Source organism: Sycon ciliatum, chromosome 9, assembly GCF_964019385.1.
Source record: "Sycon ciliatum chromosome 9, ocSycCili1.1, whole genome shotgun sequence".
NCBI classification, from domain to species: Eukaryota; Metazoa; Porifera; class Calcarea; order Leucosolenida; family Sycettidae; genus Sycon; species Sycon ciliatum.
In genome coordinates this window covers 1,113,371-1,140,906 of record NC_088651.1, presented here as the reverse complement: position 1 = coordinate 1,140,906, position 27,536 = coordinate 1,113,371, and the positions used below count along the sequence as shown (strand labels likewise).

At 47.9% G+C, this 27,536-nt stretch overlaps 1 protein-coding gene across 1 annotated transcript; it reads right to left on the bottom strand.

The window, feature by feature from the left end:
- Positions 1-1,027: 1,027 nt before the first annotated feature.
- LOC135824446 (uncharacterized) lies at positions 1,028-4,431 on the bottom strand. The gene is made up of 2 exons (XM_065337182.1): positions 2,527-4,431; positions 1,028-2,490 (listed from the first exon to the last, which is right to left on the bottom strand). The coding sequence occupies exons 1-2, from the start codon at positions 4,109-4,111 to the stop codon at positions 1,826-1,828; spliced, it is 2,250 nt and encodes a 749-aa protein (XP_065193254.1). The 5' UTR covers positions 4,112-4,431; the 3' UTR covers positions 1,028-1,825.
- Between the last annotated feature and the right edge of the window lie 23,105 nt (positions 4,432-27,536).

The window sequence follows — 27,536 nt, the reverse complement described above, 5'->3', positions numbered from 1 at the left end:
GATTACGTGGGATCCCTTACACCCTCGCGCACACGTGGACCTAGCATGACGTGTACGTCGAGCGCATAAATTCTGGTGGGAGAATTGGCAATTCCGCCGACGGAATTTGTGTAATCGAACAGTGCATCGACCATAACTAATTCTAGAATTGACCGAAATGTGTGTAATCGAATGCGCCCATTGAGTACCTCTGCTCGTTTAGTCGCTGCGAATTAAAATAAAATCAAGCAACACCATCTCCCCTTCCGTTGGGCGTCAATGAAGGTCAAGATCAAAGGTGTGTGAGGCGGGGGGGGGGGGGGGGGGGGGGTACTCTGTGTAATAGCTACAGTTTCGCGCGCGCGCGCGCGCGCGCGTGAGCAGCTGTATTGTATTCACAGTAACCATGGTGACCGAGATGAGGAGCTTAATTGCTTTCAATCACAAAAGCAGCTCAAGTACTGCCTCAAATGCTTGGATTGAGATGCTGCTGCAGTTTGGTTTAGGTTGTCTCTGATCAGATCAGGGTACACCATAGCCTGGCATAGGTCTTGGAAGGGCTATTACAAGGCGAGCTCACAGCCATGACAACTAGCCATTGGCGGACTATGCTCGGCCAATCGTCAAATTATGCTTTTGATTATGCCACAATTATGCCAACAAATATGCTGAATTATGCTCGGTTCCACTATGTATTCACGCTGTACAGAGAGGATTGAGAAACCACGCATACACACACGGCCATGCCCTAAGCATAATTTTTGTCTAAACCGAAAGATTATGCCGACCTTACACATTGAAATCCGTATATTATGCCGGAGCGTAATTTTTTGACGAAATCCCAAGATTATGCCAAATGTTATGGCGGCATAATCCGCCAAGGGCTAATGACAACGCCGTGGAAGTGGGGATCCACTCGGATCCAGTTTTTTAATGGATCCATACAAATTCGGGTAGTTTCCCTTCAGAGGCTAGTGACATATCAAAAGTCACACCTGCGGGCGACACGAGGGACCCACCCACCACATCACAAAGCAAAACAATGTAATGAACTCGGATGTAAAGCCAATGTAATCATGGATAAAACAATGAATCAACAGCATAAAAATAACAAAAGCCAGAAAGATGCATTCAAGCCAAGTCCGCTTCTGTCTCCTTATTACTGCTAGAAGCAACTATAAAAAGAGCAAAACTATGAATCAATAGCATAAAATTAATGACAAAAACAAAAACCAGAAAAGATACTTCGAAGTACATTCAAATCAAGTCCGCTTCTGTCTCCGCAGCTCCGTATTACTGCTAGCGGCAACTACATGTATAAAAAGAGCAAAACTATGAATCTATAGCATAACAATGACAAAAACCAGAACAGATACATTCAAACCCAGTATGCTTCATGCACAGTCTAGTCCAGCAAGTCTGCTTCATGCACAGTCTCCAAACCAGCAAGTCTGCTTCATGCACAGTCTCCATACTCGCAGCAGCAGCAGCGGGAAAAGGGCAAACTACTGTGACAAAATGACAGTGAATCAACACTCGGCATAAACTAAAAAGAAAAAAGCTCAAGACCTGTGTAATGTTACAAAGTCTGATCTCCATTTTGGTTTGACGGTTGCTAAGGACCATAGTAGTACACTGTACATAGTCAAAAGCCGCAATCCTCTTTACTGTGACTTTAGTGGAATGTTGCGGCTAACCAAGGCATATGAAAAATACACTTCAACGTATAATACAATATACATGACTGATTGTACACTGCGGTTTGCAAAGAAGTTTCTAGGCAAAGCCAGCGTGTTCCTAAGCAGAGTGCCGTCGAGTGACCAGTGGCAGTAATGGGTTCTGGCCCTTAATTAATCCGCAGCAAGCACAGATGACCATCTCGGATTTTGTCAACGAGTAAAGAAATGACCCTTGCGGATTCGTTCCAATCACTGGCTAGTAAAGCAATAAGAGGACCACGAGGGCGATGAGAATGGCTGTCGTAGAGACGCACATGTACTCCGTCGTCAGATGGCAAGAATATCAGGGAGATGGAGAATGGAGGGTTCACAAGAACAACGCCCAGTATACTCCTGTCACGACCTGCTTCTTTAGCACAAGCTTGCAATGCTTCCGCCAGCTCAGACTCTTTTTTAAAGGGCAAACGTTTCCTAATAGACATCGATATATTTCTTTTGGTCTGAAGAATGTGGCATGCGTCATAAGCAGCAAGATGTTTGTCGTCAGGTTTAGCTTCATCGTAAGCCGAGTTACCATCACGGATGTCACGAACGAAATCCTGGCATTGCGATTCGGAAATGCTGCGGCCGGTTGACTGCCTAGTAGAGAGCCAGCGGTATACAACAAGACAAGAGATCACTGTACAGGCTTGGCTGTAGAGACGGCCATCTATTCGATCCTGTGACAAATTCTCCTCCAAGTACATGTACATGCACATCATGCACGGCTGTAGGATCTTCTCAACTGCGGCAGTCGCTGTGGTATCCTCAACTGAGGCCTCAACTGCGTCAGGTGTGGTCTCCCCAACCTCGGGCTTAACTGCGTCAGTCGGTGGGGTCTCATCACCTACCCATGCATCAACTACCATACATGCCCAGCGTGTCACTTGTGTAATATATGCTCGCAGGATGTGGTGTAATAGAAGATCAACAAGCTGGTCGATAGTCTCGACCTGGTCGATAGTCTGTCGTAGATCGTCTGCGATGGTTTGTGACAGCTCTCCCACATCTCCTATCGCCTTCTTTAGATATAGACTGCTAATCCGTTCATCCTCGAGTAAACTTGTCAACACCTTCTTTACCTGCTGTGCTGTCCTTACGGCGTTCGCCTTGCTTCCAGGAGGACTGCTATCCTGAGCAAGCAGGGGCGTGACTGCGTTCTCCACTGCTTCCTTCAGATCTTTACAACATGTCGTGTTGGTTGACAGCGTGAACCACTCATGGTGACCATATGTCTCATCATCATTGTCAGCTCCCTTGGTTTCCAGGTTGTTGCACACCGTGCAACGTGTTCCGCCCTTCTTACATTTCAAGCGACGCAACTCCGTTGTCAGGTACTCCTGCATGTTCAGTAGCCGGTGAGTAAGTGACTCTGCCCGGATGCACTTCTTTGTTTGAACTGGTGTGCCAGTTACTTTGCTCTCAATCCAAAGCTTCTCTTGCTCCCCTAGACGACGTTTACCCACGTCTTCAGGTTTTTCGGTTTCCCCACTACGGACTGTTGCAAAGCCAACTTTTACTGGTTCAATGAGATGTTTAACTTTAGGGTTGTTCAACAACTGCGGCTTTTTCCAAAATTCGCGGGATGTGAAATTATAGACACATCCATCGCAGCCGTTTTTCAATACAAGGCGTTCCCTTTTTTTTGTTGGGTTGTTTGGTTGCCTCTTGCTGTTCCCTTGCTTCTTCTTGGTGGGATTTTTTATATGGTATGTCACAAGACGCCATAGCGCAAGAGCGGGTGACACTTGGCCTTGCTTCTCCCTGTTGCGGTGCGGTTGATTCCCACTGGTGGTGTCGCTCTGAACTTGGTCTTGATTCTCACTGGTGGTGTCGCTCTGAACTTGGTCCTGATTCTCACTGGCGATGTCGCTCTGAACTTGGTTTTGATTCTCACTGGTGGTGTCGCTCTGAACTTGGTCTTGATTCTCACTGGTGGTGTCGCTCTGAACTTGGTCTTGATTCTCACTGGTGGTGTCGCTCTGAACTTGGTCTTGATTCTCACTGGTGGTGTCGCTCTGAACTTGGTCTTGATTCTCACTGGTGGTGTCGCTCTGAACTTGGTCTTGATTCTCACTGGCGATGTCGCTCTGAACTTGGTCTTGATTCTCACTGGCGATGTCGCTCTGAACTACTTGGCCTTGATTCTTACTGATGTTGCTCGGAAAGAGCGGCCTCAAAAATACATTCAACGGTGGACCTGGAAATGTACTATAATTCTTCTGGATAGCACGAAATAGTGGCATGCAAAAAGCCCTTTGCCATAGGTCTCCTCCTTCCGCTAGCTTCCGCTTCGAAGCAGCATTAACTAACTTGACCAGCTTGCTCTTTGAGTACACAGTTTTCTCAAAATCGGCAGGACTAACCTCCGCTGCAGCTGCCCCACTGGCAGCGGCCTCCGCGTTCCCGGACATTTCTGACGGAGCAGTTGCCTGTATTATAGAAGACCAACTAGCGTTGAACGTCTGTCCTCGCTGCTAGTGAGGCTACACACACCTGCTAGATCGTATTCACTTGTGCAGGATGAAGAACAAAACAGACACACTGGATCGGCACCACACAAGGCAAATCCAATCCTGGTCATTCACGAACACAAGCTTCGCTCGCAAAAGTGAGCTGGAAAAATCTACAATCTAGATTCTAACTGCATTAGTTCTTACTATTGGCGCTACCCAGTGCAGCGAAGTATTTGTATTAGTTCTCTTTGTCTTTGAACGGTCACCTCTTTCACTCGTCTAGTCCAGTACATGCTTAGATAGCCGACTACAGTATGGTTCCTGGGTGTAGGTCATCCGGTAAAATCCAACATGCGCTGGTGTTTCGTGTATGTGCGCTGTACAGGTCGTGGCGTGCAAACCAGTACCTGACTTACTACCGGACTGTACTGCAGTATGATGTGTACAGATAACAATACATTGCGTGGGAGCCGGGACTCAGGAGACGTCTAGACCAGGAGGATCTAGGACTGAATCTCTGGCAAACAACGCTGACGTCATTCCGCATGTCACCAGAATCTTCTAGAACTAGCAGAAATGCACATATATGTACATTGTACATGTGCACTTCTGGTGCCATGCGGGATGACGTCAACATCGTATATTGACATGATGTGCATGTGGCCTGGTGATTAAAGGGGAAGTTATTAAAGGCAAAAAATAAAATTTCACCAGTTGTAGTCTTCGGGGTGCTGAGTCGAACGGTCTTGGTCCGAGAAAGCTGAGACGCTCCCTTCCTACTTGAATCCCAATCGAACTCGCGCACTTCCACCGAAACTGGGTGACTGCGCCCTACTAGATGGGGATTTGTATGCAAAATGTCACTAAAAGCGCCATTTCGTTCTTATAAAAGCACGGATGACCGCGATTGGCACATATGTCTTTTGGACGCTGAGTCGACTGGTTTGGGTCTGAAAAGCCTGCGATGCAGCGTTCCTCCTTTATTCCCAATCGAACATGGTTGAACAAGTGGTCACGTGCTCCTGGGTGCCCAAATCACCTGGTCACCACGCCAGCAGGCGACAACTTTCACACCAAGGTTCAACTCGAGTGACAGGACTGCACCCAAAAAAGGTCAAACAGGCTAGTAAGTTGTACCCTGCAGGCACGGTGACCAGCTGACTGGTGTACGCAGGAGCACGTGACCGCTTGTTCAACCATGTTCGATTGGGAATAAAGGAGGAACGCTGCATCGCAGGCTTTTCGGACCAAAACCAGTCGACTCAGCGTCCAAAAGACTACAACATATGGGCCAATCGCGGTCATCCGTGCTTTTATAAAAACGAAATGGCGCTTTTAGTGACATTTTGCATACAAATCCCCATCTAGTAGGGCGCAGTCACCCAGTTTCGGTGGAAGTGCGCGAGTTCGATTGGGATTCAAGTAGGAAGGGAGTGTCTCAGCTTTCTCGGACCAAGACCATTCGACTCAGCACCCCGAAGACTACAACTGGTGAAATTTTAATTTTTGCCTTAACTTCCCCTAAGTGGTGATGGCATGACTCAACTCAACGGTCACATGACAAATGCGTGCCTTGCTAGCTTGCTGTAGCCTGTACTAGGCTGTAGTGTAGCCGGCTGCACAGCTAGCCAACCAAATGAACTGGCCCAACTCCCCATCACCCACACTAGACCACCCAGGCACCCACATTACTCATTAGACCACCCAGGCACCCAGGCACCCACACTAGACCACCCAGGCACCCACACTAGACCACAGCATGATCTTGTTGATCCTGATAGCTACTGAAATCCTGCAGTGCTGGTATTATCATTATTTGCTTGTTCGCGTTGACATCACCAAGAAAGCTTGGCTAGTCTTCGCATACACACACCTCCTCCTCAGACTTGCCCATCGCGGAAGCGATGATAGTGAACAGCTATGTTAGACATAGCAACTTGTGCTGGGACTACACCATTCAACAGCTTGCAAGGCTGATGAATTGACCGCCACTAATTTTAGCCTGGTATCCACCACACAGGTGATTGAGGCGGCTTTTTCTGGCCAGTGAATCCCTATTTTTCATTTTTTCATTTTTTCCATTTTTCTCTTTTTACACACACACACCACACCACATACTCCGGCATACACTGGCTGTTGGTAACCACCCAGGAGAATGAAAGAAGAGAATGAGAAAGAGAAGAAAGACGTGTGCGACCATAATCGTCGGGAATTGAACCCGCAACCTCTCGAATGGAAATCGACTGCACATACCACTGCACCATATGGGGCATACACACACACACATACAAACACACACACACACAAACACACACACAAATACACACACATGCACACACACACAGGCGATGATAGCTATTAGGCGAGGCAGTAATTCTTGTTTCTGGATAAGTCATTCGGACGGCGAAAGTCACTGTCGCAGACATATACGAACACTCTTGGTTGGGGCTGGCTTGGTGGCTTCCGATGGCTACGCTCACGCCAGTCCCTCTGTTCTTGACCATTGCACCTCCGAGATGCCGGTCGCACGCAGGTCTGAAGCTGCCACATATCTCTCCAACGACGCTTGGGTCCATGGCGGGACCGCGTGCTTGTGCCCTCAGCAAACAGGATCTACTTTGGCAACCTGGTGTCACCCATCCTTGCGAGGTCGCCCAGCCATCACAGGCGATTTATGAATGGACCCTTCCAGCGAGGTTGGCATGCCGCTGCGCTTCTCCAGGTCTTCATTTGACAGACTGATGTTCATGCCATTGCTGGTCTCGGTTGACACCCAGGATCATGCGAACACACTGCCAATGGAAAGTATCCAATCTACACAGGATGAGCCTGAGGAGGGGTGCATTCAGCGTCCAGGTCTCAGAATCATACAGCAGCATTGTAAGGACCACTGCCTGGTATACGTGAAGTGGGATCCCAAACGATAGACTCGAGTTCCGGAAAATTGGTTTGAGGAGGCTACCAAACGCCCTCGATGCTTTGGCAAGACGAGTAGTGACTTCGGTATCCAGTTCTCCATCGTCACTGATCGTACTGCCCGGGTAGGTAAAATTGCTCACCACGCCGATCTTGTCATCAGCACTCCCCCGTATCGCAATATCAGCACGAATGACACTCGGACCGACCGCCAAGAACTTCTGAACATTCACAGTCATGCCCCAGCCTGAAACGCACTGTGTAAATTCCTTCACCATCGTCTCCACGTGCTCATACGATGTTGCGTACAGGGCAGCATCATCCACGAATAGCACATAGCACACAGACGCACACACACACACACACACACACACACACACACACACACACGCACACACACACACACACACACACACACACACACACACACACACACACACACACACCTCAGATCTCAGACCTGCCCATCGCAGAAGCAATGATAGCGAACAGCTATATAACTTGTTAGACAAAGCAAGTAGTGCTGGGATTACACCATTCAACAGCTTGCAAAGCACATATACACAAACATACACACACACACACACACACCACACACACACACACACACACACACACACACACACACACACACACACACACACCATGCACCATGTATACGCCCGTCGCAAGAGAAGCAGACAAATCTGCAAATGCACTGGATGTGCACACACACACACACACACACACACACACACACACACACACACACACACACACACACACACACACACACACACACACACACAAACACACATACACACACACACACCACCACCCCCCCCCCCCCCACACACACACACCATTTGACCATTATTTTGACGCCCATCGCCGGAGTCGATGATAGCGATGCTACAGCAGAAGCCTTAGCAATCTGTGCTGGGATTGCACCATTCAACAGCTTGCAAGGCTGAAGCATTGGCCGCCACTATTCAGCCTGGTCTACACCACACAGCTATGAACACACTGTCACACACACACACACACACACACACACGCACATACACATACACGCACATTCATCATGGCCTGCAAGAAGTAATTTTGGGAACTGTGTGTCCCCCAAGTATCGCCAAAGAAAAAAAATCTTCAAGAAGCAATTTTGCTGAAGCAGAGTGGAATACTATTTGTGTGCCATGCACTGCTCATATCCATGCATTTGGCCGGAAAGCTGTGAAAGAAATCAGGGTCACTGCAGCAAGCGGGGGTTATAAATTTTGATAATGTGGCAGTTTGATCATACATACATATACATAATATGATTACTTATTAGCGCTGAATCTAGACACTACGAGTACAAAGGGAAATGCACGTGATGCATAATACACGTGTACATAATACTGATGTATACGGTCATGATCACTTTTGTTCCACCGGATTTTCGTTTGTTTCTATTACTAAGCTGCACGCCTAGTTTTTATCATTCAATTTTGCTGTTCACCTTTTGACTTCTTTGCTCTCCTTGCATTCATATCATCATTGCTTTGTGCGTTCAACAAAACACATTTTAGTAGTAGAATTAGAAGTGCACATACATACAGTGCATGTGCACTTCGGGTGACATGTGATGCGGAATGAAGAGAACATCGTTTATTGACGTGTGACTAAATTTTGGTGGCATGACTTACCGGTAACTCAACTGTCCCATGACTAGCCCTGTCCCAAAGATGCCAAAATATTTCGCAACTAATACTTATGCTTTTCGCAACCATGCCAAAACAAGCGAAAGTTGCTGGAAAAACATCCATATTTTCAGAAAAAGCTCGAAAGTTGCTGATATCGCAACTCAAACTGAGCGAGTGCTTGTGCATAATATCATAGCATCATTGTTCTGTGCACTACAACCATCCACGGTTGGTAGAGCCGGTTCAAATGGTCGCAAGACTGGGGCTCTGCCAACCGTGGATGGTTGTAGTAATAGGCGATTCACACGACAGGCAAATCCACGTTTACAGGAAAGTCACCATGGAGATATTCCTGCGGGTGACCAAAATTTGCCCGCGGGAATCAAAAGTGTCCATGGCCTTTTTGCCCGCGGATGCACTCATCTGCGGGCACTTTTACAGTTATGAGGCTGTGAGGTCGTACTATGGTACGGTAGTCTTGAACCCTGGTTGTTTGGCCTTTGTTTTTGGGTACTCATTCCAAATCACCACAGTAACGCCGTATACTCACCGGATACTCGCGGGAGCTCTGGCCGCCACCCGCGGCCGTGTGAACTGCGGCCTCACGTTTCACTTCCTGCGGGCACTTGACAAACGTGGATTTGCCTGTCGTGTGAATCGCCTATAATCACACCGAGCTCGATTCAGCCGTTCAGCCAAAACAAGCGCTTGTTTACGTCACTATTACCATGGAAATGGCTGAAAAATGTCCTACAAGCGACTTTCAGCCGTGGCTGCAGCGCTGACTCTCAGCCGTTTTTTTCCGGCTTGTTTCAGCCACAGCTTGTACAAGCGGCTGAAAGCCGAAATTCAAAAAATAATTTGAGTGCGCTTGGAGCTCCGGACCGCGGAGCACACCATGTAGCTAGTTGACATGATGAACTGATATTGATGTTCTTTCTTGTGTCCGTGGAACCGTGCTATCCCTGTGCCTTTGGTTTTGACCGTGAGTCTGTCTACCCCAACTACACTGTATTCAGTTTGATTTGGATTTTGTCCGACGACCATGGATTTCTGCCGCTGTGCCTCTAGACTGCTGCGTAGATTGTTGGAGCTGTGGTTTGAGGCCAAGACAAGGCACCACACTCACGACCGAATTCATGAAGAAAGCCGGGTACGAAGAAGAGAGTGGATTGCAACTGAGTTCAATAACGGCAACCGGCGGGGCAGAAAGCTCGACATCAGGAAACACCACCCGAACCATCGCGTCCATGCACACCGAACAAATAAAAAGAGCACGACTTCGCAATTCAGATTCCGGGCTTCCTTTGCTTCTTCATCAAAACTGAACACTAGAACAGTACAGTTTTAGATCGCGAACGTTCTGCTCTCCAGTTTCTTGCAAACATTGGTGTGTTTCGAGATATTCAAAATTTGGCGGGTAAGAAAAACAAGCCATTCAAGCTTTGCACTCAAGGTCTGGTGTGACCGCGTCACAGGGATCACGCAAGCCAGCTGAGCGCCAGCGATAACAAGCCCAAAGTGGCTTGTTTCGGTGTGACCTAAGGTCACTGTTTCCAAACACAGTGGTCCTCCGTCTTGTAACAAGTCATGTTGTTGTTGACTGGTATTTTACTTCACCAATGCGGGAAATGGTACAGACATGATTGCCTCTTTACCGTCCTATAGCCTAGTAGTATAGGTCTGGTTCTCACAGAACGATGAAGGATGGCATGCTGTCAACCAACAATGTACAATGTACATGTATGTACATAACGGATGAGTGCCTGAGATGGCATGAAACTTTTTAAAAGTTGTGACTGATCAAGCCATATGTTGTTCTGACTAGTGTGTATGTACATAACGTGTATGTGCATGACGTGTACATGTACAAAGTATGTGCATGACGTGTACATGTACAAAGAATGTGCATGACGTGCACATGTACAAAGTATGTGTGTGACTTTTGTTACATTTTATACATCATGTACATGGTCTAGCTTCGAGAAGTACACTTGTTATGATGATTTGATGCAATTTTTGTTCTTGTTCTTGTTGAAGCGGAGCATCACGGACACTTCAATGGTCTCTTCCAAGGCGCGTCTCTGCTCACGGTTGCGGAAAGTTGCGAAGTAGTTCGTGAAAATGAAGAAAGTTGCGAAAGTTCTGTTGCGATCTCTTCCACAACAACCAAAAGTTGCGAAAAAAGTGGCGAGCATCTTTGGGAAAGGGCTACCCATGACAAATGCGTGCCTTGCAGCATGCTGCAGGCTGCAGCACAGCTAGCTACATGTAATTGTAACTGGCCCAACTCTCCACTACCCACACTGGGCCCACAGTCGCTTTGGCGACCAGACTTTTCAGAGTGCAGTAAAACCTGGTGTAAGCGACCTCTGTGTTTCGCGACCACCTGCTCTTGACGACCGTTTTTCCATGCATCGACAGTTCTACACAGACACTGTGGGATCTGGTTCTAAAGACCACCTTTAAACCAGCCATTGCTCTCAGGTACCTCCGATGAAAGGTGTCAATCCCCCTTATGACGGCATCTGTGATGGCCCCATGTCGCACAGTTGTACAGCAGCACTGGCTTCACATACATGACGTTATTGTACAGCGCAACTCCAAGCAGGAGTGAGCTGAAGTAGATTGATGCTTGAAGAGTGCGTACAACGAACAGAATGCCTGGGTTGCTTGGGCCTTTCTGGCTTGGACATCTTGCGCTGAGCCTAGCCGTGATCTCAGCGACTTAGCATTTCTCCATGCTTCGGAACCACGCTCCTCCGGATCATCAGCCTGGTATATCTTTGTTCGTTCAGTTTTGGAGGTATTGATGGTGAGGTTATGGTTTGGGAGGGTCTCGGCACATTGATCATGAATGTCCTTTAGCTCTTGCTCGTTAGTTCCAATGAAGTCTAGATCATTCGCATACTGCAGTTCAGGTGGTAGGATGTCGTCAGGAGGAGGGTCAGATCTGATACCTCGCAGTGCGCTCTCAAAGTAACATGTGAACAGACTAAGACTGTCACCCTGTGGTGTGCCAACGTTCGACCTAAAAGGTGGTGCTGTTTTCCCCTGCACACGTACCTGAATGGTGGTCTCTGACAGCAGAGTGTGGACTAAGGGTAGCACATCCGGCGTGGTAGGAGCAACGCTGGCAATCGTGCTAAGGATATCTGAGCGGTATGGCGTGTCGAATGCCTTCGAGAGATCTATGCCGAGCCTGTACAGAGACCATCGCTTCGTCTCAGCAGTGCTGCTGAGGATCGGTAGAGTAAATACCACATCAGTTGTGGCTCGGTCCCGTCGGTACGCGCTCTGGGATGAAGGGAGGTAGTCCTCAACCTCTGAGCTGATCCTTGCCAGAGTGATGGTCCAGAGAATTTTGCGCACGCCATTGAGTAGGACTATGGGGCGTAGACTTGTGCAGAGTCCTCATGGCTTTCCTGGCTTCTGCAAGGGTATAAGCAGCCCCGATCCGATGGCAGGATCTGGTGATGATGATTCTAGTGAACTCTGGAGGATCTTGGTGACGCCAAAATAATGATAGGCCTTGGGACACACCATACTTCAGTAGCTCGTTTTGGACACCATCAGGGCCTGGAGAACGCCTATTCTTCAGCTTGATAATGGCTCTGCAGACCTCCGACTATGTAACCTGTGTAACGACCACATCACCCCTGCTCGGAAGAGGTTCCGCACTGGAGTGAGAAACCTGTGTCTGAAAGTGACCTGAGATAAATTCCGCTTTCTGCTCTGGACGATTTACCAAAGCGTCATCGCTGTTCTGAACGTGGATCTCTGTGGGTTTCCTTCTTAGAGATTTGAGCGCAGCATGCATCCTAGCCGTGTCATTTCTCTTTGTCTCTATTTCTGTAGCCCTTGACTCCAGCTTGGATATTGATCTCTTCTTGATCTCTGACCGTAACTCGTGCAGGACCTTGTTGCGCTGTGCTTTAAGGTGGACCTTGGTCTAACGGTTAATGTAGACAAGTCTGTTGTCTTGTTCCTCTCCCCATCTCCAGTCCCAATCCCGCCTCCACTAATCTCCATAAATCATGTCCCTGTGACCGTTGTTGAGTCAACCAGAATCCTAGGCGTTACCATAGACTGCCGCTTTACCTGGACACCCCATATTGATGGCATTGTGCGCAAGGTGTCAAAGAAGATAGGCACTCTCCAGCGCTCTTTCAGATGTTTGTCAATACCTGCTCGCCGTTCCTTCATTCTTGCTGTCATTCACCCGGATCTTTTGTATTGCTCCCCTTCTTTCCTCACGAAGTTGTCTGCTCAGGATAGGAACAGATTACAATCACTGTTTCGGCGTGCTGTTCGTGCAGCATGTGGCGCTGACCACCTTGATGACCCTGGTACATTATTACGCAGGTTATCGCTGTTTCCTTTTGATCAATATGTGCTTATGTCCTTTGCTAGATTTCTACATCGCAATTTTGTCTCTCACCCTCTACCTTCGCTCTCCTCCCTCTTCCCCAAGCATTAGGCCTTGACGGATTATGCTAGCATTATTTTTCGCATAATTCCTACCAAAATCGAATAATCGCATAATTCGAGGCAAATTGCATACGAATCGCATAAATTGGAATAATCCGCCTGTTCGCATCAAATTCCATACAGCTGTACATGTTCTACAAGTACAAGTACAAGTAAATGCACCAAGAAGTCGTAGGTTTTCGACTCCCTTGATAACATGTCCAGTCGAGTCCACTACAATCAGTGACCATGGTGACGGTCGTAGCTACATGTACATGTACATGTAGGTCACACGGTGCGTTGACCCCGTTGAACTTTTGCTACTACAGTACAGCGCCCTCTACAAAAAAATCCCCTGTTATTTTGCACTGAACCATCAAACATGTACATTAGCAGCATATGTGAGCATAATGCGGCATAATATGATAACTTTTAGCATAAAAATAGCATAATTTTGCAATTTTTTCAGCAATGCGAAAAGCATAATTTAACGAAAATATTAGCATAATCCGTCAAGGCCTACCAAGCATCGTGCTGCCCGTTGTACGAGGAGCCAAACCACCCCATTCATTGCAGTGAACAGATTTCGTACTTCTGATGGTGTCAATTCTTTTTCTAACCGTGCTGCATTGTTCTTTAATGCACTACCCTCTGAACTCCGCAGTTCTTCACACACTCAGCATTTCATGCAGAAATTCAACAACTTTTGAAGGACCCAATGCAGGTCAACCGCTTTCTTAAAGGGGAAGTTAAGGCAAAAATTAAAATTTCACCAGTTGTAGTCTTCGGGGTGCTGAGTCGAATGGTCTTGGTCCGAGAAAGCTGAGACGCTCCCTTCCTACTTGAATCCCAATCGAACTCGCGCACTTCCACCGAAACTGGGTGACTGCGCCCTACTAGATGGGGATTTGTATGCAAAATGTCACTAAAAGCGCCATTTCGTTCTCATAAAAGCACGGATGACCGCGATTGGCCCATATGTTGTAGTCTTTTGGACGCTGAGTCGACTGGTTTTGGTCCGAAAAGGCTGCGATGCAGCGTTCCTCCTTTATTCCCAATCGAACATGGTTGAACAAGCGGTCACGTGCTCCTGGGTGCCCAAATCACCTGGTCACCACGCCAGCAGGCGACAAATTTCACACCATGGTTCAACTGGAGTTCAACTCGAGTGACAGGACTGCACCCAAAAAAGGTCAAACAGGCTAGTAAGTTGTACCCTCCAGGCACGGTGACCAGGTGACTGGTGTACGCAGGGGCACGTGACCGCTTGTTCAACCATGTTCGATTGGGAATATAGGAGGAACGCTGCATCGCAGCCTTTTCGGACCAAAACCAGTCGAGTCAGCGTCCAAAGGACTACAACATATGGGCCAATCGCGGTCATCCGTGCTTTTATAAGAACGAAATGGCGCTTTTAGTGAGATTTTGCATACAAATCCCCATCTCGTAGGGCGCAGTCACCCGGTTTCAGTGGAAGTGCGCGAGTTCGATTGGGATTCAAGTAGGAAGGGAGTGTCTCAGCTTTCTCGGACCAAGACCATTCGACTCAGCACCCCGAAGACTACAAGTGGTGAAATTTTTATTTTTGCCTTAACTTCCCCTTTAACTTCCTTTTTGGCCGCGTTACCAATGTGTAGTGAACGTTGTGTATCCTTGAGTGACCGTTGTATATCCTTATTGACTTCTTTTTCCTTGGTGCAAATCACACTCCATGTATGTTCTTCATTATCTTTACCTTTACTGGGTCTTCACATTGTCTATAGCCTCATCATTTAACTTTTCTTTTTCCTGTTTGCCTCATCGGCGCTCCTTGAATTTGTGTGTCAACACTGTTGAGTTGTTCTTTGTTAAATAAATACTACTACTACTACTACTAAGCTGCGACGTCACGTTGACATTGATCGAGGCCTGTTGGCTGTATCTTGATTCGCAGTGATTTCTGCTGACTGGAGAGGGTGCTGATTTCTGGGTCATCCGTGATGTAGTTTGGATGGTGTGCGGTGGTATCCCTCACTCCGAGCACTTCCTCTGCTGTTGTCTTTATGATGGTGGCGAGATTGTCCCAGGAATCCGCTGCTGATGTTGTGATCGCAGTTTCTAGCTTCTGTTTGTATTCATCTTGCAGTGCGTTGTTGCCTGGTAATTTGTCAACTAAGATCCTGGGGTTCTTCTTGCGTCGGACGAAGCTGGTCTCTGAGGATCTGATGGAGATTGACCATGGTCGTAACCATCATCCTATGATCTGACGATAATTCACAACCTGCATCTGACCTACCGTTTCTGAGGCCGCGAACAAGGCGATTGGGGACAAGCCAAGGATAAAGTCGATTTGATTGTAGAGCTCTGGTGACTGTGATGACATTGTGTAGTGCGTGTCTAGTGTCCTGCGTACGTTGTGCACCTACTACAAGAATAGGTGTTGGCGGATAATGCCGGCATTATATCGAGCATTATACACCACCCGGAGCATTACGAGCATTATAAAGCATTACGAGGCCAAAAATGGCATTATACGACGTTCTTCAGGACTGCATAGTAGATCTACACACATCCTCATGTACAGATTCGTATCGGCAGTCGTTGGTCTTTGATTGGCAACATTTATTTTTATTACTATACGCGATGTATTACTACAACAAGCGATAGACCACCGCACACATCATGCATGGTACCAAACAGATCGTGGCATGCACGCAGTGCCAGGCCGAGCATGCAGCTAGCTAGCTGTGGTCCAGCACAGTGTGGAAACTTCCGGTCCCGGAAGTCTATCTTCGGCCAGCAACTAATACTTACTTTTTGAAGATCCAGGTAACAACGCCGAACCAACGAAACAAATATGAGCCAGCATGGAACGGTGGAGGTGCGCACATGCACACATTCCAGACCTTACCCGGTCACAATGTTACAAAAAACATTTTTCATCGAAGCAAGAGTCCATGTCTTTGCATTTTATTTGTCGAAGAGTAACGCTGGACTTTCACCGGACATTGATCATTGTGTAAGACCAGCTAACTAGCAGCCAACGCTGATGGCTGATTCGCCGCGATGCCGTTCTTGGGATTGGGAGGAAGCTGGGCTTTCTCCAGATGAGCTTTTGGCGGAGTCCTCTGATGATAGTGACGTCGTCGAGTTGGAAACTGCAGATCCTGCCGCGATAGCGAGGAAGCGGTCTTTTCAGAAAACAGCGTCTGAAAATGTTTCCAAAAGGACGCGAGTAGCTCATGGACAGAGCACTGAAGTGGCCATCAGTGCCGAAACACGGGTGCGGAGCCGCTCAAAAGCGACTGTGGCAAGTTAGTGTGCCTGGCATGCCATACAACATTGTCAGGGAAGAAGAGTATAATCATGTCCCATATTGCTACCGCGAGACACAAACAAGGAAAGTCCCGTTTGGAGAGGGAAACTCAGAGGCAGAAGCTGATCAAGGAGTCCTTCTTGGCGTATCAGAAACGACTTGGGAAGGCTCTAGCCGGCACCGGTCTTACTGAGGCCGTTAGTTCAGCCGAGTCTCTGCGGCGGATCCAGATTGTGCGTTCTATGTTGCATAGCATGCGTGCAATATTATAGCATTTTTCTTAGCCGATACAGCAAGGTTCAGGAGTTTATATTCCATCCGGCGGAGCATTATCAGCATTATTTGGAGCATTATATGGCCTTTTGTGGAGCATTACTGAGAGCATTATATCCCATATTACCGAGCATTATCCGCCAACACCTATACAAGAACCAAGAGTATAACCCCCCATGCTCTTGCTAGAACATGTAGTACTGCCACTACTGGTACCAGTAAAAAATAATATTTTATTTTATTGATTTATTTTTATCGGTTCCTATAATTGATTTTTGTAATTGTTTTAATCCGCTTGGTATTCGCATTTTGTATCACAATTTGTGGTTTTCCCGAATAAAGCTTTGAGTCACTACTAGTAAGTAACCATTTTTATATTTTTATTCCAAGCAATACATGGCTGGGGTAGCCAATGACCACTTTGCATGGCGATTGCAGGGTTTTTATAGCCAACCATGGCTAACATGGAAAAGAGTAAGAAGTCAAAAAGAAAAGGAAAAGAAGAAAGAAGCAAATATGGACTAAAATTGTGGTCTACTGGTAAAGCAAGGCGTTCCTGAATGCTGTTAAAGTAGAAAGGCCCTTTGTCTCCTGGTGCAGCTTAAGCCAATGCAAATAGCCATTGAAAAGGGGGGAGTGTAGCAATGCAGAAGAGTGGGCTAGAGGAAGGGAGAGTTGGTTCCTAGTGGAGTTATCCCGTCGGAACCAGTCAAAATTAATGGTTTAAGATGCGGGGTATTTTGGAAAGTCGAATACGATGGATAAGACAGCACATCATGATTCGTCGTCTTTTTTTTGTATTTATATCATTATCTCATGGCACATCATGATGACGGCCAATAGAACTGAGACAAGGGTGAAAGCCAACCACAGCAGTAAAACAGATAAAAGAATACAAATAAGAGGCAAAGAAGGCAAAGGAGGAGACAAACCAGCAGGATATACATGAAACCTATAATTGAGCAGAGATTTTAGCAACAAAATTATCCATCGACGTGCTGGTCTTGGCCTGCGTTGATAATGTTGCCCAAAACACATAGCCAGCAAAGATCGGGGATCTAGTGAATAGGGTGGAGGCAGCGCGTGGGAGACTGAGTGAGTTCCGGGTATTCCGTGTTTCGGAGAACCAATTATAAGCCTGCATATGCAAGGGTATTTTATTTAGTAATATTTTATGTATGAGAACACAGAGGTGGTACTTATGTCGAGTGGAAAAGGGGACTGATCTTGGCAATTTCGTAAAGACTAGCGGAGGGAAAGCGACGATCTTTGCTAAATAAGATTTTAAGGAGCATGCGGTTATGGGTTTCTAGCTTGTTCAATACAGTAGTAGTTATGCCACACCAAGCAGTATCACAGTAGTCAAGTAAGGGCAATATATAGCAACCATAAAACAAGCGTTTGCAAGAAAGAGGAAGATGTCTACAGTGGGCTTGAAGAGCCCCAAGGATGGAGCTTGTGCGCTTGCAGACATACTGCACATGGGGTGACCACGACAATTTAGAGTCAATAATAACGCCAAGATGCTTATGCTCTTCAACAATACGAATAGCAACACTTGAAGAAGGAAAACAAAGTGGCAGGGAAGGGGGAGAAGGGGAAATGTACATAGCTGCCGTTTTATCAACGTTTGGCTGCAACTTCCAATCATGCATCCAGGTTATAACTTTCCCAATGCTATCTTGCATGGCTTCGTGCAGGCGTATAGGGCAAGCATTGGAGCAAAGCAGAGCTGTGTCGTCAACGAAAAGGCTGACACCAGGGGCAATATCGGGGAGGTCATTAATATACAGGAGAAATAGCAGTGGCCCAAGGATTGAACCCTGGGGGACTCCAGAAGTAACGGGTAAAGGCTCCGATAACACAGTTGAGAGGCGTACAAGCTGATGTCGGTTAGAGAGATACGATGAGAGCCAGCCGATAGCCTTGCCATCAATGCGATATACTGTTCGCAGCTTAGCTAAGAGACCCCTGTGCCAAACAGTGTCGAAGGCCTTTGCGAGATCGAAGAAAACTAAACCAACATGGTTATGGGCGTTCCGGGCGGTGTGGATGTCTTGCACGAGGCGGGTAACCTGGTACCTGGTGGAGTCACCCCGACAAAAGCCCGACTGTGCTGGCGAAAGTGAAATGCGAACATGATCATAAATGATGTCATATACAACACGTTCGCACACTTTTGATAAAGTAGAGAGCAATGAGATAGGGCGATAGTTGCTGGGGGTGGTGCGTGGTCCTCTATTTTTGTAGGTGGCCACGACTACCGCAGTTTTCCACATGGCTGGGAATTTCCCTTCACGAAATGACATATTCAAGATAATTGACACAGGATAGGCAACAGACGGAGCAAGAGCTCTCCAAACTTCGTTGGTAATTCCGTCTTGACCAGGGGACTTGCCAGTTTTCAGATTACGGAGATATTTCCTCACTTGGGCTGTACCAGTCGACAATGATAGGAGGGACGCAGGTATTGAGGGTGAAGGGGTGAGTGGTGGTATAGGCCACGTAGGGTCGTCAGGAAGTCCAAACGACGTAAACTGCGTGTTCAATATGTCTGCTATGTCTGCGGGATATGTTGCTACCGTGCCGTCTGAAGCTGTCATTGATCGGATCGGCTCCCGACTACAGTTCTTACGGAGATGGCGGAGAAATTGATGGAGACTAGGGCGATCATGGGAAGACAGGGTGGCATGAACCGACTGTACATACTGACGATGGAGGGTACGTGACAAACATTTCACTTCGTTACGCTTGCGCTTAAAGGCAATGAAGTTTTCACTGGTTGGATACTTCCTATAAATGCTATACAAATCTCGCTTCAGTTTCACAGCACACTTGAGGTCCGGAGTGATCCAGGGTCGGGATGCATCCCGCATAGTAGGACGAGGCCGAATGTAGTCTCCTGTCCGCGGAATAACTTTGTAAGGCAACAGATGACGATGGAATGCTGACTGTAGTAGAGCATCAAACAGGACAATGGCATCATCAACATCAGAATGCCGATGAAGTAATGACCAGTCCAACCTAGACAAGTCTTCATTCACAACCTGCCAGACACGGGTAGGCACTTGTTTATACCTGTACTGAGCCTGGGGATGGAGGGACGATTTAGCAGTCGCTTGTGGTGTCGAGCACGATGCATAGTTGAGCGTACAAACAACCTGCAGATGATCAGATGTGCCAAGAGGAGCTGCGTGGTCGACTGAGAGGACATGTCGGGGTTTGTTGGTTACCAACAAGTCAAGACATGAGTTGGCACCCGGTGATGAAGTGTATGTTTGGAAACTCACTAGTTGTTGGAGCCCAAGCATTGAAAAAACTGTCTGTAGGTTGGTACCGGCTGTAGAGGTGGAGTCAGAAGAGCACCAATCATTATGTTTGGCATTAAAATCCCCCGTCAGGAAGAAGTCACACTCGTCATAGCAAGAGGACTGTATAGCATCGACCAGCATATCCGAGAAGAAGGACAATTGTTCCGCCGTTTGGGAAGGGGGTCGATACATGCAACATACAAGAATAGGGTTAGGGGTGCATTGAGACTTAACTTCCACCCAGGTAGATTCACAGCCCTGACGCTGCAGGTCGGGTCTGTGGAGAATATGTTGAAAAGCATCAGTCCGGACAAGCACGGCGACACCACCATATCCTCTAGTGAAAGAGTGTGCATTTCTGTTCTCGTGTGCTGGTCTGTCTCTTCTGAAACAGGAATAGCCCGGTACATGCACGGAAACAGATGGGCACAGCCAGGTCTCCGTGAGGCAAACAATACTTGGCTTAGTGCTCTCCAGAACAATCGAAAGTTCAGCTAATTTATTGACGAGAGACCGACAATTCATGGTTATCAGCGTTAGGTCGGATTCTGATCTGGGGTAGAATGGGGTAGCATGCAAGTTGAGGGAAGACATAGACAACATGATTATGACGAGGAACTATCACCACCACGTTCAGTCACGTTGGTACCGTCGGCAAAGCGCCACTTACGGACGGTGTGGCTAATTGTTGCCGGCCAAAATCCTGCACTGAGTATTTTGCCTTCATCCGTCGCTAGGACAGTCAGTCGTGCATATGCTGTGCCAAAGGTCCGGGATTCGCTAATACTGCAATTGAGCACCTCAACCTCACGGTCCTTGCACCAGTCAGTAATTGCGTTAGCGCTACACTCCATGTGGACATTGCCCACGTAGAACACAGATTTCGCGACTTTTTCTACGCCTGTAAGGATGTTGGGGTTAGCTGGGGCCACAGGCTTCACGTACCGGGACGTGACCCGACGCCGTACAACTTCGGCCCAGCCATCCGAACTGCTTCCCGTATATTCACTTGTACTAGTTGTAGCCAATGTTGATCTGGTTGGTGCAGCCGGTGGTGTTTCAGGGCGTGATGAGGTCTGGTGTACATGTGTCGATGTTTGGGAAGTGCGGGTACGGTTGGTAGAGTGTGCGTTGGGGGGAGTACGAGTCCGAGTGACGGTTTCCCTCACCCCAGCCCCTGTACTACCTGAACTAGCTACACTACTGTACGTTGTACTTGGGGTTGTAGATTGTGCAATCAGGTTTGGACTCCCGCCTTCCTCAAGGTGTATCATCTTCGCCACGAGGCCATCAATGGTTGCTTTCATTTCTCTAACTTCCCTATCCCTGTCCTCCCTGAGGGAGACCATTTCCACAGTTAATGCAGTGATAGTCGAGGACAGGGCACTGATAGAGCTCACTAGCGCTGGCATACCTGATTTGCCGATGTCCATGGCGCGAAGTTGAAGTACAAGGTCCGGTCGGGCCAACGAGTCCACACCTGCAAGTCCTGACTTTTTGGCCAAGTCACGAATCTCCCCATCCAGCAGCAAGGCCAGGTCCATATTTGAGTTCTCCACCATATTAGGGCTGGGACTAGCTCCAGGTCCACCTATACTTACAAAAGTGGCCGAAAGGCTATTCCATAGATGGAAGGCAGGAGCTAAAAACTTGCTTCCTACTCCTACGACTTTTACTATTGTCTTTCTAGGAGAGGTCTGGTCGAGGATAACATATAGAGAGCGACACTAGAAAGGGACTTGGGCATATGATAAAGAATCTTAAAGAGGGAACGATTGTTTTTTGTTTGTTTGAAGTTTTATTTTACATCGCAAACCAAACGGGAATTGATGCCCAATATTATGATGGCGATAGAATAAAAAGTGTGGCTCGATAAAGCTTCACTTGCGAAAATGAGAAAACAGTCAAAAGGAGGTATTTGTACCGGTAATTACAAGTCAAGTTCGAACGAAGTAACAATCAGGGAGAAATAGGAAGATGAGGACCTATGCCAGAGGGAGGTGCTATTCGGCCATATTACCCGTAGAAAAACACTTTCAGCAATCTTTTAAACGGGGTTGGACGACGAGCTGACGTGAGTTCCTGTGACAGGGTGTTCCAAAGCTTCACGGCGGAAACCAATGGTCGGCTGTCGCCAGATGTTCGCCGAGTTAGCGGAACAACGTATTTGCAATTGTCATTGCGACGGGTGTTACTGGGAGTTTGGAGGGCTACTTTATCTTTCAGAAGAGGGCTGATGCTGCTGGTGTGGACACGGTGCATAAGGAAACGGAGTTTGCATTTGGCACGTTCAATAGATGACTTGCACAAAGATCCGAGCCGCGAGTGAGACGGGGCAAGTGCACCCAGGCTACACTGCGGGCACCCTACAGTATACACCGTCTGTAGTGTACTTTTTTTGTCAGCATGAATGAACGTTGCACGGCATGTACATGATGTACATGTACATGATCAGTACCGTCACTGTCTTCAGAAGCTCATGAGTCATGTGCACTTGTAGGGTTAGTGGAAGTACATGATTGTATATTATATGAAGAGAAGCCAGGTGTCCAAACCAACCCAAAATACTCTTGCCATATTTTTCGGTGAAATAGTTATAAAAAATTTGTCTTACTAAACAACAGTGAGCATAGAAGCAACCTCGATGCAACCAATAATATGGCATCCGGGAACAGCAAGTGTTGCACGAGGATCCCAAGAACACGTCAAGTTCCATGCTACCCGCCGCCATCAAAAGAACGAAGGATAACTGTGCTAGCCTAGTTCATATTCAATGTAACACTATCGGTACGGGATATAGGAGCCTGTTGGGAAGGCGTGGGTGAGCTGTTAAAATCGTGTACGGTTCGCACAGCACAACATACATGCAGCAGTTATTGCGACGGTTAACGTCGATGGACGAGAGTCATAAAGCACAGTCCATGGGGGTTGACGTTTCTGGGCTTCCTTTCCGAAAGGAAATTTTTATTTCTTCTCTAATAAAGCAGAATCATGCTGATAATACCAGTCTGTTATGAAGACAAGAAAGCAGCCATGGACATTGTGCCACACTAAAGGAACGACAGGTAAAAGATAAAGCACTTCATCTGAAAACTCAAGGACTATCCATAAATACAGCAAATGATAATCCTAGCCTGGTAATGTCCAACTCCGTCATGTGAGCCATTCGGTATAATGTTCGAAATGCTGAAATTTGAACAGTTGCAGGTGTGTTCGTCGCCACACAATGCCATCGCCAGTTCACATTCGAAATGTAGCCATTTTTACGCTTGTGTCCCTGTACACGGCATGGAAGGCTGAACAGATTCAACTCTTCCATCGCTTCCTGATCTGTACAGTAGTGCGGTCGCGTTCCCGTTCCTGACACTCACATCCGTCTCCGCTAACCAGCATCATGAGCACTCCAATGGTTCCCGCCGCTCCTTCCGTATCGTCCCAGCACGCCCCGTCAAGATGTGAATTACTGTAGGCAACGGAGCCAGTGTATGATGAAGGTGAATGCACTGTTTGATGATGCTCCAACAAATCCTTTCACCGTTGTGTGGAATTTGTAAGAAGAGTAGTGGCTCAACTGTAGGTCCAACGCAGAAGGTACCTCACAGCGCAGTTATGTTACGTCCACAATAATGAACATACTCAGCAGACTGTGATGTGTATCAGACACACTCTGGCATTATTTGTTCCACATTCTCCCAGGAGGAGATGAAATGCAGTTCAATCATGTCTTCAGTACATGGGGTACCGTTGCCTCGTTGCAACTAAACAGGTATGCAAGTTACTTTCCCATGAGACCCAGCCGGAGCTGCATCGTCGTCATTACCAGCTAATCATGAAGAGGTATAATGTGACTTTCCACCACTCCCTGATTCAATCATAGTTTGCAAGCCCGCGCCAAACTGCTTTCTCACTAGAGCCAGGCATCGGATACATATGGCTTCAGTAAGGTTTACAATGCTATGTCTCTGGCCTAGATCCAAGCCTAGATACAGCTGCTCAGAGTAAGGGCTGATGAAATGTTCATATCGGAACAAGTGAGACTTCAACAGTAGCTAGTACACATCAGGCCTGAGGACTTCGCAGCGTTTCTCCAGCACACTTGTTCTCTCCTTCAACTCAGATACTACTCGAAGTACTACTAAAGGCCATATGGCTCTCATACTCAGTCCTTCCACCCTTCATTTTCGTGGTTTAGGCTTCCACTCGTCACTCGGCAGGTTCCTAGCCTCTCTGCAGTCTGTCCTCAGGAGAGGGTCGCTCTGGAGCTAGTGCAGCCGATTGAAAGGGAATCGAGTTCTTTCTCAGACGTCCACAAACTTTCGTGGTGCTTGACTTCGCTTCCACTGCGGGAAAGTAGTCACACTTCAGGACCACGACGTGCTTGTTGCAGCCTACACCAATGATACTAAAATAAATATTCCCTCATTTTTCTGCCTCCCGCCCGGCCGGCTCGGAAAGCCATAATGGGAGCCTCAGTTCCATCTCTCGTCTGCTAGTTCATTCAGGAGCGCAGCAGCGCTTCGGCATGACGATACAAGTCGAATCAAAACAACTCTACTCTCTAGCCAAAAAAAATGGCTCAGTGTTCGTCAGGCAAAAAGCGAAACTTCGAAAGTCACGAACTCAAAAGGTGGGGAAGTCAGAGTCAGAAGGTCCACTTGCCCCGTCTCGAACCCAGACAATCTTTGTGCAAGTCATCTATTACAGGGGTCAGGGAAAGGCGAGTGTATATAGGAGTGGTATGGGACGGGAAGGGCAGATTGGCTACGCAGCGAACACATCGCTTGTCGAGGACAGTGAGCTGGTGCCGCTGCTGAGCCGTGAGGGCAGAGAAGAACGCGTTTGATCCATAAAGCATGTCAGGAAGTATAAGGGCAGAATAGAAGAGGAGCGACTGGCGTTCAGATAGCGACGGGCGGATGGTTCTCAGGGTGGTTAGCTTCTGGGAAGTTTTACGTACTATGCTGGAGACCTGCGCGTCCCACCGAAGACAGGAATCGATCTGTAGGCCCAGAAAGCGAGCAGTGGTGGTCTGGGTGAGAGGCGTCCCGTTGCAGTTAACGTTGAGTTCCAGGGTACTACGGCGTGATTCCTCAATGGCTAAGACCTGCGTCTTGTCAGGGTTTAAAACCAGGCCTTTCCCGTGTAGGTAGTCAGCCAAGTTTGACACAGCAACTGATAAGACTTGATTTAGGATTGCTACGGATCTGCTTGCGGTGTCGAGAAGGATGTCATCCGCAAACAGCTGGGAGTGTGCTGGGCTGGTGACGCTATGGACGCCCATGGTATATAGTGAAAACAGCAAAGGACCCAGTACACTACCCTGAGGGACTCCACACTCGCATGCAGTTAGGCCCGAGCACTCTCCACTCGCCAGAACTTCTCTCTGTCGACGGTCCGTGAAGTAGCTCGCAAACCAACGCAAAACAGTCGAAGATACACCCAAAGCAAACAAATCTTGGATCATGAGCTGGTGCCGTACTTTATCGAATGCCTTGCTCATGTCCACTAGTACTGCGCCAGTATGTAGCTGGTGGTCTGCTGACGACAGATAGCGGTCCATGGCCAAGGTCAAGGCATCTTCCGTGGAGTGTTGTGGCCGGTACGCAAACTGATTGGCGGGCAAAAGTGAATGGGTTTGTAAGAAGTCACACAGGCGTTTGTGGACTATCTTCTCCAAGATCTTCGATGCTATTGGCAGCAAAGATATGGGACGGTAATTGCGAGATGCGTTCTTGTCACCAGACTTAAATAGGGGTCGAACATTTGCAATCTTCAGGAAGACGGGCACAATGCCAGACGAAAGGGATGCATTAATTAATATGGATAGCGACGGGGCGAGGGCTGCTGCACAATGCTTCAGGATGAATGCCGGAATACTGTCGCCGCCCTAAGCTTTACGAGCATCGAGTCTCACGAGAAAGGTGAATACCTCCTCAACACTAGTGGCCTGGAATTCCCGCAAAGGTTCCCGTGGTGACGGACCACAAGGTAAGGATAGCTGCACAGGTCTACTTGGATCGGAGACTACTCCACTGAATTGCTCGCTGAGTGCTGCTATACTGACAGAGGGTGGAGTGGAAGTTTTGGTCCGGCCGCTGAGCTCGTTTATTGTCTTCCAAGTGAGGCGCGCATTTGCCTGACTCCGTGTGAGAAGATTCTTGTAATACTGGGCCCTGAGGCGTCGGGACATTCGCTTAGCCTCGGCTCGTGCTGATGCGAATACAGTTCGCAGATCCATGTCAGTCGGCGAGGCTCGCCAGCGACGATGTGCTGCGTTGCGAAGTAGAATAGCGTCGTGGAGGGCAGGTAATTTCCAAGGACAGGGCGTGCGGGAGGAAGATTTAGGCCGATACGTTCGGACAGGAGCGTGCTCGACCAAAACGGAAACAATCTTGTCAGTCCAAGAATACCACATGGCATCCACAGTCTGAGCGGTTGAAAAATTCTCCAGGTCACAATGATGCAAGTCATGAGCGAATCGGTTCATATCGATCCTTGCTAGGTTACGACCGCACTTGACAGCAGGAGGTTCCACAGTGCACTTGAAAGGGAGGTCAATTACGACCGCAAAGTGGTCGCTTATGGTACAAGGGAGAACCGTGCAGGAGGTTATCGCTCCATCCACAGCTAGGGCGAGATCCAGTGTTGTTCTGCTGCCGTGGGGGGGGGGGGGGCAATGCGGGTAGTGTCCTGCACCTTGTTGCTGATATTGAGCTGGTCGCAGAAGCGATGTAAATTGTCGAGCTGAGGGGCTTGGCGCCGGCTTACGTCGACATTGAAGTCGCCCATTAAAATCAGCGGGGACAATGGCATTGACGCCGCTGCTGTGTCCACTGCGTTGGACAAGTCCTGCCAAAATTGTACTGGCGTGCCTGGAGGTCGATACACTCCTCCTAGGAGAATCCGGTTTCGATGACTTCTGATCTCCAGTAGCAAAAGTTCTATGTTGGTGTGGTCTCCCACCACTTGTGAGTTTCCAGTTTCTGCTGTTGGGCAATAGATAGATTTGTCCAGGCAGTACAGCAGTAGTCAAAATGCGGCAAGATTATGCATTATAGAAAAGAGCACGGCAGCTGTCAGGAAGATGGGCGCGGTGTGAGTATATTATACCTATGGCTTGACTAGTCTTCTTACATATGTGGGCAACATGGTGAGTCCAGGAGAGACAAGTGTCAAAAATGACACCAAGATGCCTGTGATGATCTACATATTCTATGGGAGTGGTGGAGAAATGGAATACTAGGGGAGGGAGAGGGTAGTAGAGAGTAGTAGACAGAGGGGAAATGATCATTACCTTGGTCTTCCCGACGTTCGGTTTTAACTTCCACAATGCCATCCACGAGGTGATATCCGTGATACCCGCTTGGAGGTCTAATATAAGACGGGAAACAGAGGGACTACTGCGCAGCATACAAGTGTCATCTGCATGCAAACAGAGACACGCCAGGGTTGAG